Source organism: Dermacentor andersoni, chromosome 6, assembly GCF_023375885.2.
Source record: "Dermacentor andersoni chromosome 6, qqDerAnde1_hic_scaffold, whole genome shotgun sequence".
NCBI lineage: Eukaryota > Metazoa > Arthropoda > Arachnida > Ixodida > Ixodidae > Dermacentor > Dermacentor andersoni.
In genome coordinates this window covers 19,352,238-19,368,434 of record NC_092819.1, presented here as the reverse complement: position 1 = coordinate 19,368,434, position 16,197 = coordinate 19,352,238, and the positions used below count along the sequence as shown (strand labels likewise).

At 42.9% G+C, this 16,197-nt stretch overlaps 1 protein-coding gene and 1 long non-coding RNA gene across 3 annotated transcripts in view; one reads left to right on the top strand and one right to left on the bottom strand.

The window, feature by feature from the left end:
- The first annotated feature begins 393 nt into the window (after positions 1 to 393).
- Positions 394 to 6,964, top strand: LOC129382250 (uncharacterized). Its single transcript, XR_008610352.2, has 3 exons — positions 394 to 1,092; positions 3,646 to 3,706; positions 6,774 to 6,964. It is a non-coding gene; the product is annotated as an uncharacterized lncRNA (long non-coding RNA).
- Positions 1,999 to 16,197, bottom strand: part of LOC126521552 (kinesin-like protein KIF11) — a 71,738-nt gene continuing 57,539 nt past the window's right edge. The window contains exons 22-24 of one of the 2 annotated variants that reach the window (XM_055065909.2): positions 15,884 to 16,023; positions 15,590 to 15,670; positions 1,999 to 3,385 (exon numbers count right to left, since the gene is read on the bottom strand). In XM_055065909.2, coding sequence (XP_054921884.1) covers positions 3,293 to 3,385; positions 15,590 to 15,670; positions 15,884 to 16,023 — 314 coding nt within the window. In that variant the 3' untranslated portion in view covers positions 1,999 to 3,292. Of the gene's footprint in view, positions 3,386 to 6,320; positions 7,119 to 15,589; positions 15,671 to 15,883; positions 16,024 to 16,197 lie in introns of those variants that run through there. The other variant, XM_050170250.3, reaches the window with a different exon arrangement.

The following is a 16,197-nucleotide window of genomic DNA, read 5'->3' as shown; positions in this document are numbered from 1 at the left end:
TGTTATGTTGAAATTTGACCTCTATGCAGATAAGTACATTCGCCGTTGGATTTTTCTTACACGGAAAGAGCTGGGAAATTTTCCGCATTATCGGGCAATCAAGAAAAAGCAATTTGAATTAGAAAAAAATATTTTGTACAATTTGAGAGGTGGCGACGAAAGATATGGTTTTCATCCCGTGTCGGTGATATCTTCACATCGGCGGTACAATTGCGAAGCCAGTCATGCTTCCGCTTCCCCCCCCCCCTCCCTTCAACACCACCAGCGGCCAACAGCCATACGCAGCCAAGGCCGCGCAGAAAACTAGACGCCAACTGCACCCCCACACCCACCCTCCTCCCCTCGCGCGCGCGCTTGATCGCGTTACCGCGAGCGAGCTCCACTCCCCCTTTCCCCTTGCTAGCAGGGGAAGAGAAAGGAGTGATGGTGAAGAGAAAGAGGCGCTATTTTCTGCAACCATTTAGGAAGCACGGCTTATTGCCTTGGCGAAGGGGTCATAGAGAAGAAAGGAGAGAAGGTCGAGGCAGTCATAGAGCCCTTGGCTGTCAGCGGTAGCCAGGTGACACATTTACATGTTACACAACAGCCCTATGTTCTCCAGGAATGTAAAAAATGTAATTAAATTATGGGGTCTTACATGCCAAAACCACAATCTGATCATGAGGCATGTCGTAGTGAAGGATTCTGAAAATTTGGACCACCTGGGGTTCTTTAACGTGCACCTAAATCTAAACCAGGAATGTAAGGAGGTGCCTGAAGGCGAAGCTGTGGTACTGGCTGGGGAACAGCAGTTACGATACCGAGACCGCAGAGAGTCCCAGCCATCTAAATGATAAGTGGAGGGAATTATACCTCTCTTTGGAGAAAGCGGGGGCAGAAACAAAGGAAATGCTCAACTGTTTCGGCCTCGCCGCATGCTGGAAATAGAGGCGGCGATCATCAAGCCATCCTTCTCAGCTCACCCTCGGACACTAGCTATTACTTGCACCTAAAACATAGAGCGCAGGGAGGATGATACGATCTTATTGCACTTGGACTTTATGTGGAACTTGATGCTGCTCCACTTTGGCAGCGCAGAATGCAATATGAGAGGTGCGTTCACAAGCAGCCGCTTGTAATTCAATCATTTGGCCATCTGTGTCCATGCAAGTTTCCATTTGTATTGTCTCAGTATTCCTTGTGTATTGTGCGTTGTGAAATCGTGTATAAACACACTTCTTTATGTTGAGGTTCTAATTATATGGTGCTCTATGGACAAGGAAGTTATATCCATAAGTTATATCCATAATTTTGTTATATTGAAGTTTATTCACTTTAAACAGCACCAAAAAACACACGGACAAGGAAGAGCACAGGACAAGTGCTGACTGCCAACATTTTTATCGAAGCCCACACAAATATATACTATTCGCAACGGGCTGAAAGAGAGAAAGGAAGAAAGGGGAGGCAAGTAATTGTCAATCAACTCCTGTTGCGCACGAGTTTCAGCCTGTTGCGAGTAGTATATGTATATTTGTGCAGGCTGCAATGAAAATGCTGTTGGCAGTCAGCGCTGGTCCTGTGCTCTTTCTTGTCTGTGTGTTTTTTTTGGCGCTATTTAAAATAAATGACCCGTACCAACTAGCTCGCACTCAAACCCTTCTATACATTGAAGTTCGTTATATTGAGGTTTAACTGCCAGATATAATCCAATGCACTTCCAAAACAGTTTGAATATTGAAACAAGTCCCTAATAGTTTACCAACATAAACACAGAAACCGTACCATCGAAAATACAATTTAAAGTAGCTATTTTGCCAGGATAAAAAGTCTACCTTTGACTCCTTGCATTCCCACATTTAACAGAGTACAGACCTTGTATTGAGCATTAGCATTTCTCGATTTTTCTTTAGTAGCGACTCAATTTCAGCCATACCCACCCAGGCAGCTAAGCACATTAGGAAATAGCCCTTGGCTGGGCTCATGCCAAGGTGCTTCTACTTAACTATGCAACAGATCCAGACAAAAGTGCAAGTTTATTTATTTAAAACACATCAACAGCGGATAAAAATGGAAGGAAGGCTGCCGTAATTGAGATTCAGCATGGTATCAGTGGTCTGGATTAGTAATGACTTGAGATGCAGCCACAAGGTTAGATTACTTTTAGTGGCTAGCACATCCGCCCTACCTCAGTCAACATTGTGTTCTCTTAAAACGGAATGCTCAGCAAGAGTGTTAGAAGAAACTTTTTTGTGTTACAACACCATAACAGTGTTCCTTGATGTGCCTTTGAAAATTACCCGTCTTGCCAATGTAGATGTGACTGCAGTCTGAACAAGGAATATTATCACAACACCTGGGTACTTTTCTTTGGGAAGCTTGTCTTTGACATATACAAGCACGTCTAAGTTCTTTCACTGGCACATGTGCAATGCGCTCATCAAAAGAACGAAGTATGCAGGCTAAGGCCTCGCTAGTATAGGGAGAATATGGTATGTTTACGAGCTACAAATGTGGCAGAGGAAGCACTAGGCAGGCGGGCAGGATAGGTGACGCTGCACTGAAGCAGGATAGTTGTTATGTGAAAGTTAAAGATGAATGGTTTCCAAATCTTTTTCTAAGTCTTTAGGAGAGCTGCAGGTTTGTTGCGAACACTGTATAAGTGATGCGAGGATGGGACATTTGTGGCAAGCAAGACGATTTGACTTGAAGTTCAAATAGCATCTCGTGTGCGTAGGTTTTCAGAACACATCGAAATGAAGTCCTGTCCCTTCACATTGCACCGTAACATCAAGAAAAGGTAAGCGATACAAACCACACAGAGGAATTCGGAGAAAAACCACTCCTTGGCAAGCCAGACAGAGGAATACAGAGAAAAACCACTCCCTGGCATACAGGGGATGAACATAGGACAAAGGAGAGTAGGATTTGCACTCATGCATAATCCTGTCGTAGACACCCAACAGACAAGTCTTTTCATGTTGACGAGCATGATGATTAGGCACATTGAGGTCTCTGGTGCTTGGCACCCATTCCATTCATCGCCGTACAGAGTGAACCATAACAACATGTGAACAGATGGTGCAAACAGTGGGAATAAACAGAAGGAAGGATGCAAAGTGATTCAACGTATTCAATTTGAGAATTCATTATTCAATGGTCTCGAATATTGTCTGTTCTTTTTTCAAATGTAAGGGATAATAGCAACACTTGTTGGAGTCTACATTAAGTCTACATAGCTTTTAGTTTGATGTGCAATTGTCAATGAATAAAAGCATAAAAGATCTCATATAATCGTAGTTTAAAATACGTGCTAGGCATTTTGCTGTGTCAATTTCTTTTTGGATGCATCTCTTGGCTGATTTCTTAGCTTGGCAGTCTGGGTGACATTTTCTTTGTTGTCAAGCTGCAAAATGAGAATGAAAGGGAATATATATTGCAAATAGGAAAATGGCATGTTAGATTTATTATGCACAACTGACCATGAACAAACAGAAATGTTTGCTTGAGGCAAACTCCGATGCCATTTATTTAGAAATGTAGAAATGCTTTTATGGGACAACAAATGGACTGATTTGAATAAAATGTGTTGCATTTGAGCGAGAAAATTAAATTCTAGTGACTGTAAGAAGCGTAATCTAAATTTATGCCCGACATTTTTTCCAGAAATTACACTGTGCAGAACAGAAGCCGGCAGCTGCGACAAGGCAAGAAGTGACAAAGAAAAGTATTTTTTAATTAAGCACTCCAATAAATCAATCGTGTTCTTACTAAAGAACTATGGTGCTCAACAGTGTGAAGGCATGCAAAAGTAAACCAACTAAAAGTTGAATGCCTAAAAAAGTCTGTAGTCCAGCAAATATTGATGTCAGAAATAAGTAAAGGAGGGCGGGACCCACATCGAAATAAAAGACAATGCACTAGACTTGATAATATGGTGGATCAAAGCCCCTTGCTAGAGCCGTGGAAGACAGTATCTATAGCCACAGAAAGCATGCTCGTGCAACTACTGTGCAGTTGTATCCCATCATGACCTCAGCTATTTTGGGCTCCATGACTGTGCAGTACACATGAATCTTCATAACCAAAGAAAGAAGAAAGAAGCTTTAAGCTATAGAGCTACTCACAGTGCAAAGGAATGACTAGAAAGATGAACATACTTACCTGCATTGCATCAACTTCAAATACTTTGTAAAATGTGAACAATTTGCGCAGAGTGCACTCTGGGATGACTGTCCTTGACAAGGACTTCCTTTCATTCTGGTATAACTTTCATAGCTCTGACAAGGCATTTCTGTTTCTCCAGCAGATATGGAGGCTTAGACAGACATGTGGGCTAAGTAAGTGCAAAGAATGCACAAAGCCACAGGGAAAGCACATGACACTCCATACACTTTTGTGACACACTTTAATAGGGACACAAATGCTGTTGATACTGAATTTTTGTTTTATGTATCATTTAAATGATATCAGAATATCAACAAAAACATTTATAATCTTACCGGCACCTTACAAAAAACTTGAATGTGCTGATTAAACAAGACATAAAGCGAACCTGCAAACATTAATATTTGTCAATTGTTGTTATCCAGTAAATGTAGGGTGCATCCCCTTTATGGGGAATTTATTGAGCAGATATTGGAATATTCCAACAGATAATAGAAATTTAGGACTTGTAAAGAATACTTCAAGGACAGAAATTTTCCCACTTGGAGAGCTTGTCTTTTTGACTCGTGAACTACCTCCCTGGGGCCATATTTTTGGGAAATAGCTTTCAGACACATTCCACCCTGTTTTTACTTCCACGAGACTTGACATGACTAGCACCGGACACATCATTGCCTATGAGCGACATTTTTTCTCTTGGCACAATGCCAAGGCAGCCCTGGCCTAGCGTGATCCAGCTTCTGTCGTGCAAAATTTTGCGAAAGTGAATGTATACATCTGAAAGAGATTGCCCGAGAATACCGCGACCCAGCGAGGTTGTCCAAGGGGAAAAGCCTTCGTTGGGGGAGCTTTCGGACAACTGCCTGGGATCAAGCATAAACAGTCATAAAAAGTAACAATTACTAGATACTAAAATGTCTAATACCACAGAACCCTTAGCTGAATCATTGGAGCCACAAATAGGAAAACACGATTGCAGAATGGGTATGACCACAGCCTCCTAGCTCCTTGTTGGTTGGTCCCAGGTGATTTAGGATATCACACAAAAAGAGACGCTTAATATTGTTAATGATTTATGATGAGAGGGAAAAAGGCATTGAAAAGGTTAGCATAGCAGTCTCCTTGTTTTGCTTGTAAAATTAAATATGGCATTATATACATTCTTGTTGCTGCAAGCCCACGGGTGGACTCTGGAGGGGGCAAGAGGGGGAGGGAGGGCGACCATAGGTGGGCCTTGCCTTCCTCATGACTATCGGTGGAAAGGGCGGGGACAAATCAATTGGGTAGGCGACACGCTCGCTCTCGCCTGCACGGTGTGGCCTAACAGAACAAATTGACAGGGAGTCGGTCATAATAACAGCTTAATAAATAGACATGGGGAAGTTTTCGTAGCACCAGGATTATCACTAATAAATCTGCCTGGAATATTAGTGCGAAGTCGGACAGTTGAAGAGAAAAAGATCTGTTTAATGATGGTGAAAAAATGCCCACGCCAGTATTCACTTACGGAAGCATCTGTGGAAATCACTGGATCTATTTGAAGGCTTTGAAGGTGGTCTTCCAACATTTAAGCCATTTATGTACAGTCGAACCCACATCACAATATTCCAAGTGCCACGAAAATTTCATTGCTATAACCGGGTAGCATGAAAACGTCAAAATAAGGGGATGGCAGAGGTGATGTGAGAAAACTATAACAGCGGGGAGGCCAGTGCCCCTCACCACCATCCTCCATTCAGCTGCTGATTGTGTTCACTCGTTTAATGCTCATCGTTCCTATAACTAAGCAACCGTAACTACGCTAGCAAGAGGAGACAAAATTTGCTAACAACCCCCATAAGTACTGCACCGACAACAATAAACTGTTTGCAATGTCCCCTATACGACCGCTGCTCAGCAATACCAGTCATCAGTAATATAAAATTACTGCGAAATTGAGATCCATACAAGTGGCCGAAGAAAGAAGACTGCAAAAGTCGCTGCTTGTGGTCTCATTTCCAGTTCCCGATCAACTTCTCACATTAAAAAGGATTAACGGGGAACAGATCTCGTAAGCGAGCATTTGCACTCGTCTACTGTTTTAGTGTCTGCTTACTTTGAACTAAGCCAATCAGGCTGCTAAGCCTCTGGCTAGGCTTATGCCGAGATGCTTCTACTAAAAAATGCAACAGATACAGATTACAGCTGAAGTTTATTAAAAGCACATCAACAGGAAGTCACGATTGAAAACTGTACTATATATAAAGATGAGACTACACAATGAATGGAAACTGCATGACTGAATGCACAGAAGCATCCACCTGTACAGCGGTGCATCAGCAAAACTTACAAGCATATTTATGAACAAAGCCATTCGGACATACATACATACATCAGTTGTAATGTTCACTTTAAGTTGGACTTGCTGCTTCTGCTTACTCATGTGACGTGAATTTCCAAAAAGTGTGCACATCTTAATCTTAAGTGCCACACAAAAACATTCTAAGCTTGAAAACTGACATCAAACAATGGGTAGCATCTAAATGTGTAAATATTCAAAATTTCGAATAGGAATCGAATAATCTGCTGTTCGATTCGTATCTAATTTGTAAATTTACTGTTCGAAGTTGTCACTTCTTTTTTTTCAGAGTGCAAGAAATGGTGGCGTTGATTGGAGTCTACATGGAGAAAAGCCAGACACAAGCAGAGATTGTTTTGAATGACTGCTGCAGAAGACCTGCGTTGTTGCAGAGGCACCGATGCTAAGCAAACTCTTGGTTTTATTAAGTTTACCTTGGTGTGCAGTCGTCAATGAATAAAAGCATAAAAGTCCGTATTACGAGTTCTCATTAAAAAAAAAAGGAAAAACCAAAACGCATGGTTCACGTAGTTAAAATGTGCTAAGCATTTCGCTGCGTCAGTTGCTTTTTAGAAGTAATTCTGGGCAGTTTTCGTGACTTGGCAGCCCGGGCGACGTTTTCTTTGTTGTCCAGCTGCAAAATCAATGAAACGAGAGAAAATGCCGCAAGTAAGAAAATAACATTGTATTCTCCCTGCACAAATAACCGTAACAGGAAACTTTAGCTCGGGCCTGGCTCCAGTGCGCCACTCATATACATGTAAAATGCAGAAACTTTCTTCCAAGATAACCACTGGGCTGACTTTAATAAAATTTGTTGCATTTGAGAAAGTTGAATGTAAATTCCATATTGAACAGTCACTACAATTTAAGACTAATTTTCAAAAATTAGTAAGTTCATAAACTTCTATATCTGTTCTTGGTGCAGAGCTACACATCTGAACAAGAAAAATGGAAGCACACAGTTCTGTAAATTGCATCTTTTAGAGCACCTAAAGTGGACAAATTTGATATATCAATCTATATCTTATGTGAGTTTGTGACATTGTTTACAAGGGTTTTGCTGGAGTCCTTCCTACTCGCATATTAGTGGTCTATTTGAGAGCCATGTATACTACAGTGTAGCCCAGTTATAATGAAGTCAGCGGGAATCAAATTACTTCGCTATAACCACATTTTCACCATCTCTGAACTATAAAAAAATTCAAGCATTAAGCAGACCAAGTAGAAAATTATATTTACACCCTCTGAATAAAGTGTTCAAGGGGTCCCCTGCATGCGTTTCGCGAGCATGCGTTTCAGAACGGCCTCAACACTTTAACTGAGCGCCAATGCCCTGTTCGGAACTCGGGTAAATACGTAACATGTCGACAGTTGCAACAGCTTCTCCAGAGGTCACTGGCCGAGGTGCACAATTGTCGTCACCTCCAAGGTCTGAGGCACTTTTATCAGAGATAGTTTCCTTTTCAGAAACACTTGTGGCGAGTTCGTCAGTGGTCAGTTCCTCAATTGCGACTAAGTCTTCATCCGCTAGTATAAAGTCCATATAATCCAAGCTGCGTGGTACAAGGTTTGCATTGCCCACAGACTCCCAAAGCTGCCCCAAGCTCATCACTGCTGTAGCACCGATGTCAACAGCTACTGTTTAGTCTATGGCAGCGCTTCTGCCCCACAAGAAACCTTTCTGGAAGCAGTGAAGTATGGTCTGCAACTTCACACCCCTGCAGGCTTTGCTTGCAAAAAATGTCGCCTTCACCAGCAGCACCTTCAAGTCAGAGTTGTTAGCTGTTCGACTGTAGACAAGCAGATGCTCGACGACACGGCTTCAGATAGTGGACTGAAGTTGGCGATCACTCCCTCGCCCATCGGCTGTAGTTTGGTGGTTGTGTTGGGAGGCAAGAAAAGGACCTCAACAGTGCTTAGATGTGTGTCGACATGGTGTGCACTACATTATCAAGCAACAGCAGCACTTTGCCAGGGTGCCTACCAAGCTGACATTTCCAATTTCCCAGAGTTTTCCAGGTTCTCCTTCAGTGGCTTTACAAAAGACCCCAAGTTGCACAAACTGTTATATGTCAAGACAAGCAGACACCATGTCGCCCGATGCTGTCACTCTAGTAAGCATGGTAGAAAATATAAAAAAAGTCTTAACCCAGTTTTTATAGTAAGGAGTAGTGCTTATTTTAATCAAAAAGGAAACAGAATGGAGAGGTTAGTGAAATGCACAGCAAATAAAATACCTACGAAAAAGAAAATAGTAAAACCTATTGCGAATCGAGTCGAACGTTCTCAAATACAAATAAAAAGGAGATGCATACAGAAGTTAATATTTTCAAATATGAGCCATTTCTATCAACTGATAGCAAGCTCATTGGTATGAGGCCCGAACTTTGTCACAAGTGAGTCAACCTCAACTGTCCTGACATACTCTCAGCTTGAGTACGACGTCTTAGTGTTGCGTCTCACTGAGCACTTTAAAGAGTTTATTTTGCTTTGGATGAGGGGCATCTGCATCTCGGTGTCAGGCGACACACACACTCTTTAGCTCAAGCTCCTTCAAAAAAGCGGCGGCACACTTTCTTTCCAGTTCATTCCTCAAAGTGTAGGTCATTTTTGTTCTCGTCCTTCCGCCGCGCGTTCACCTTGTGGACCATTTGAAGCATCCTCTTGGTCAGTTGTATAGACAATGTCCGATTCTTTGGATGGACTCCTTAGGGGCCGCAAAAACGTCAGAAAAATCTGGCAGTTCGAAAAAAATGAATGCATGTCTTTTACGACCTTAAAGGGCTCAAATCGCCACAGGCACATCCGAAAACACTCTGTATGCCTGCCAGTACACATCTTAGGCATATCAGCTCGCACTGGTACAGGAGATGGCGGGTGCACACCTGTATAAGGAACACAGACGGTGTCCCGTGACAATTGCCCCTTCACATGTTTGTTATGTTTCACAGCAATACTTTTACACATGCTACACCGCGTAACATTACCGTACTAAGGCGATGCTAGCTTTTGGGAGCCGGTATTATGCAACGCGCCGTGCTTTCTTCACTTCGAAGCTAATCGTGAGGACCACATAGGCAAAGTCGATGCCATTGCTGACAGCGGCAAATTCTTTCAATAAAAAACGCAACACCAAACGGCAAGAAGCTTAATAGTGAACATCGAAACAGCTAGGCCTAGCATTGGTGGTGGCTATGGTTCCCAGCAGATCTGCGTGCGATCGCCGGTTTGAGGCGTCGAAACAATCAAAATGGTGGCTGTAGTGGCTTTTATTAATGCTATTTTGGACCTGCGATCGCTGCGAAAGGATGGGAAAGTTCGACGACGCAAGGGTCTCTCGTCCGAAATTTCAGACGTTCTTATACATTGACTATGGGGTACGCGATGGCGCCGCGAAGCTGTCTAAATCATCGGGTGTCCGGAAAGTCAGTTGTTGACTGTACACTGGCAACTCCTACAGCCGACGACACAGCGTCAAAGTAGATTTGTTACGATTGCTCTCTGTTACTCGAGCCAGCATTAGCGCGACTTGAGTTCCCTTTGAATAACATTACAGCTAATTTTCCCCGAGTATTTCCAGAGTATTTAAAATCTGAGAATTCCTGGTTTTCCTGTTTGGTAGAAGCCCTGTTTGCACTTCTTCGCGCTCACCTTGTCAAAGTCACTGAGCCACTTCGAGAAGATGTCTCCTGTTATCCATGTCTTGGTGAAGCCCCGCTGTTTCTTAGCCTTGCCGATGACCAATAGGGGCAACTTGTCTGGGCCATTCACATTCGCACACACCAACACGATGATGTGATTCTTGCCGTTTTTCCTCCTACGCATTTATCCATCTTTGCCACGAGCGTTTTTGCTGGCAGTAACTGAAGAAATCGCCCCTTTTCAGCAGCTTTATGCATGTCCCTGTCGGTGTATGTATCAAGTATGCGGTCGCTGTGCTTCTCCAGCTAACGTTGGAGAATGTCTTCATCAACAGACGCAGCTTCACCGACAATGCTTTTGTACAAGATGCCGTGCCAATTCTCTAAAACGCTGCAACCATCCATTGCCTGGATTAAAGTTGTCATGGCCAAAAACAAGCCCCAAACTTCAGCCTTTGCTAGCAGGACTGGCCCACTGAGTGGGACGCTCTTTGCACGAGCATCTACAAACCATTTGCAGAGCCCTTCTTCTACATCGCTGTAAGTGGAAGCGCACATCCCCTTCCGTTCACCGATGCCAATGTCGTCCAAAACAGCATCAATGTTGCTTGAGTTCTTTTATGATTGTTGCCAAAGTCGACCGCGCAATGTCAGTCTTGCTTTTCTGGTGAATTTCATCAGAAATGGCGCATTTCACTTTCAGAGAGCACGCATTTCACTTTCAGAGAGAGCACCTTTCATTTAACTATGGACGTTTCGGGTCTCATGGACTCGACAGTGTCAAAACGTGGCGTTGCAGGAAGCACAGGGCAGGCCAAGCTGTTACCGTCGAAAGGGCAAGAGCGCCGTGAGAGCAGTTACTGCACGCTATATCCGCTGAGTTGCGTTTATTTACTTTATTAAAACTGTACCAAGACCTCGAAAATGCGAAAATTAGAACAGGAAATCAAGATCACTTAATTATAACTGCTATTTCACTGTTAGTGGGTTCGTTATAAGTGGGCTACACTGTACATCAGTTTTGTCTGTTTTATATGTACTATCAGATACAATTTATGGAATCGCAATATCGTTTCTTATTGCCGAGTTACAGAGTTGTATAATTGATAGTCTGATTTTTTGAAAATATTTTCAATGATTTCTATTAAAAAATTGACAACCTAAATCAAAAATTCACTAGCAACAGTCAATAGATAACTTTTTCTAAGTTTGTTGCATTATTGCATGATGGAGGTTTGAGGTTTGCACATGCAACAAACCTCATCAAACTTGGTGCAGTGGTTGCCGAGAAAAATTATTTCTCTTTTCTGATGTATTTAGATATAAGCCCCCAAGCTAAAACTTTCTCTGAAAGAGAATAAATAAGGAAATAAAGTAGGAGCACCGACCTTATCTTTTCATTAACAATGAGGTTGCTGAACAAGGATATCGGATAGACAGTGAATCAGAAACTTTATACAGTAGAACCTTGTTTGAAGAGACTACAAAAAAAAAAAGGAAATAAACAACAGCTAGGAAAATGTAACCATGTGGAAGGCAGCAAATTGCCAATGCAACTTCAGAAGTATCTCTGAATGACTGCAAGTAGAGTTATTAGGTGTATCAGCGCTCACACTTAGACCAGATATAACACCTGCGTGGGTCTATAGTTAAGGGACACATACAATGTTCTCACACAGTGGGCCCTTGAGATTTTGATTTCAACTCTGAATTTCAGTGCCTGTATATGCATCACCACATAACACAACTCTACTGCAGTGAATTGCAGTGAATTATGCAACGCATACAAGATCCTTGCTGGCCCCAAAACTTAGTGGCTCGCTGCTCCGGCAAGCGAGCTGCAAGTGGAGGAGACCAATAAGAGTTGCTCCTACAGTGGCATATGCATGAGAAACTGGTATCATGCGGACCCGCCCGACCGCTCTATCTGTACTCGCGCCTGTTTCAGCCGGACCACTTGTTTCGAACTGTCATCTGCTCGCGTCAGCTCTTACTCGCTGTATTTTTTTTTTTTTTTACAATGACTCATCTAAACCGTGACGTCCCGCTGGAAAGGTTGTTGGAGACAGTAAGCCATATCCAATTCTGTACGACAAGACAGGCCCTGGATACAAGGACGCGAAGGCGGCACCCAGTACCTCATTCTCCTTGTCTTTTGAACACAGTGACACCACAACAGAAGGGAGCACACCAGCACGATCATGACCAGTGGCAACTACTTTATCATCTTGGTACGACATTACTCGCGTTAAGAACGTAGGACAAAGCAGGTAAACACACCGCCGATCTGTCAGCGGACGAAGAAAAAAACATGCGAGCAGATAGAGGGACGCAGTAGCGAAGGCCAAGTCCTGCTCGGCAACTCCACTGCTTCGATGGCAGTAGGTGGCAGAGATAATTAGCACCATCCAGCAAGCTGGCAGGAAAGCAAATCCGCTTCCTCACAACTATGCTCCCCTTGCCTTCCCTCTCAACTCCCTCATCTTTGACAGTCTCCGCACATGCCTGCCTCTGCCTCTGCACACGCCTGCCTCTGCCACACGCCTGCCTCTGCCACACGCCTGCCTCTGCCTGCCACTCCTTGAAGTTTTGTTTTCTGCCGTTATCTGAGAGTGAGCTCACTGTGTGCTTGCGCGCCGGGATATTTCCGAACTAGCACTGTTCGTGCATCGTGCTATGCAGGACGAATACTTCAAAAACAAGTCCTTTCATTTCAAACTTCTTTTAATTTAAAAAATTTTCAGGCCCCTTCTAGTTTGTATTATCGAGATTTGACTGTATTGACATAAAGAACACTTTTCGCAGAACTATTGAATTTTTTTAAAATGGGTGTGACAGTAATACCGTATTTACTTGCATAACGATCGCACTTTTTGTAAAAAAAAATTGACGCAAATTCAGGGGTGCGAACATTACGCGGGTTAAATTTCCCGCAAAAAAAAAAATTTGTTTCCATCTCGCATTTGCTGCGGGATGACAACAGGTCAACAAATAGGCGGCTGCCCCTGTATGTAGTGCGGGACACCAAAACAAAGATGGCGGCCGGCGGAGCAAGCCGAACGCGCCGAACGCGATTTTTATTCTTCTCACAAGTACATTACATGCATTGAAACAGTTTCCTCCATATCAGTAATGAATAATATCGTTTATATCAGCAAGTTTTTTCTCAATCTGCATGCAGCCCAATATCATCCAATAGCAACGTTCCTCGTATGAAACCAATCGAACTCAGCGTTATCGGCATTGAATCTCTGCTAAAAAACCTTGATGAAAGTAAGGCTATCGGTCCTGACGGTATCTCTCCGAGAATTTTAAAACAGTGTTCTCACGCCATCTCGCTTTACCTTTATTTAATATTTCACAAGTCATTAACTACTGGTCTGATGCCACATGACTGGAAAATTGCAAATGTAGTCCCTATTCACAAAGCGGGCTCTAAAAAAGAAGTTACTAATTATAGACCTATCTCACTTACTTCGATTTCGTGCAAGATCATGGAACACATAATATATAAGGCTATCATGAAACATCTAACAGACAACACATTGCTTACAAACAGACAACACGGATTTCGCAAGGGGTTTTCATGTGCGACACAACTGATTGAATTTTATGATGACCTAGCGTCTGTAGTTGATTTGGGTGGACAAATAGGCTGCATATTTGTGGACTTCCGCAAAGCATTTGATACTGTTTGATATTCTTTACTACTTCATAAACTTCGTATGTTAATTATAGATTCTAGTGTTTTTAGAAGGATAAGGAACTATTTGTCAAGTCGCCGTCAACGTGTGGTCCTAAATGGTACTAATTCAGATTATCTTGAGGTCACATCAGGCGTCCCGCAAGGATCTGTTCTGGGGCCTCTTCTTTTTCTTATATATATATTAATAACATTAACTTAGGTATTGACTCTAACATGCGGCTCTTCGCGGATGACTGTATTGTGCATAGAAAAATCGATAATGAACATGATGTTCTCAAACTGCAGGCCGACCTAGATCGTATTTGCGAATGGTGCTCAAAGTGGAAAATGAATTTGAATACCGGAAAGTGCGTCCATGTGCGGTTTACTAAGAAGAAAAAAAGTAATCGATGCCAGCTACAGTCTAATGAATAATATATTAAGTAATAAATCCAAGACTAAATATTTGGGAGTGATGCTGTCTGTCGGGCGACTGCTCTTGGCGGGCACACGTGGATTATGTAGTTGGCAAAGCGGCAGTTGCTTTGAATTACATTCAAAGAAATTTAAAGTGCGCAAATTCTAACCTTAGAAGCACGGCGTACCTAACTTGTATACAACCTATTTTGGAATCTGCGTGTACCCTTTGGGACCCGTCACAGATATGTCTTATAAATAAACTAGAAAAAATACAAAACAGAGCAGCCAGGTTCGTCTCGGGTAGGTACGGGAGGAAGTACAGTTGCACAGCAATGAAAACAGCTCAACTGGGAATCCCCGTCGTCTCGCCGAAAGAAGCTGCGGCTAAAGCTTCTGTATAAAATCTATCACAACAAAACTGGAATTGATAGGGAAATGTACATAAAACCACCAAACTATATATCGGCACGCACTGATCATCAGTGCAAAATTAGAGAATACCGGGCTAGGACGGGCCTGTGTGCCAATTCTTTTTTTGTAAAAGCTATCGCTCAGTGGAATCTACTGTCATGTGAACAGGTGTGCAGTGAGAATCAAGATGTATTCTTTTCATGGTTGTAACCCCCCTGCTGTAACGCTTTCGGGCTAAGCGGGGATATGTCTGAATAAAGAATAAAGAAAAAGAATAAAGTTTGCGGCAATAACATTGCCATGTCCACTTTGAGGGGACAGAAACAGATGGGCGCGCTTAGCTGCCAGTGACATAAGAACACATGGCGGGCATGCTGCAGAAACTGCGGCATTTGTGTTCGCTACTATCCTAATACAGCAGGTTTCCGCTAAGGGTGGGCGAATATCTTAGCCGTGTTACAAGCGCCAGCGTATGAATAGGGTAGACTTCTAACGTATCAGTGTAAACGTGGCTGCTATTGTTGCCGGCCGCGATTTGTTGCGTGCCCACGAGTGCCGACGAGAAGAATCGAAAGGCGCCTTTTTTGTTGTTGACCACAGCCATTATAAAGCCTACACATAATAAAGCCGAATTTGGTTGTAGCTTTTTTTTTTTTTTTGTCACGGAAGTGCGGAAAGTGATGAAAGTAATGAAATGGGGCATCTGCTTGAGAGTTGTTGGTGCGTGCAGACCACTTGGTTTGTCTTGAAGAGTTGTTCGCGTAGCATTCGACAGATAGCGCAATTATTATTAGCTAGACTTGGCACACGAGATATCGCTGCGGCAAGTTTGGGGTGCGATCATTATGCGAGTAAATACGGTACGTTTGTTTCAATGACTCATTTACTTGCACAGTAGCAAGTATATTTTAAAGGCAAGGGTACTATTAATTTGAAAAAGCTTACCGCTGGATTAGATGCCAGTGACTCCGTCGAAGATGATGCTGAGGATGATTGAGGTTTGGACAGTGGTGCAGTCAGGTCATTCTGTAAATAAAGAGGTATTGTAATCATACCTTTGACAATTGCACATGCAAGAACAGATGACATCCACACACCCTGCAGTGGACAAAAGTTCAGCAGGCATGATATTTGACTTTAAGGGATTACAGTTACAACTACCAAAACAGACTCGATCATGCAAAGTAGCATACGATGACCAATGTCATGGCTACTGTACACATACACTAATGCAATTACCTCATCAGATGTGGGCAGCGCTAGGCGAGTTGCAGCGCTGAAATCGGTGGCCGTCCTGAGCCTGCTCAGGATCCGCTCATGAGGCGACGTCTGTGCCAACTCTACCGGGTACTGGTATTCCCGTCTCTGAGGAGTGCAGCCTGGCAGACAAAGAGAAAGTTTGCATACTATAGCAAAGCGTACAACACATTCGTTGGTAAGGTAGCACTCGGGCTCGATGTCTAGTGAAGTACCAAGTAAATGGAAGCTTTATATCGAGAGCTCCCACCTAATTATGTGCTGGAACAAAGAAGCTATTTGTTTAGTGCCTGGGG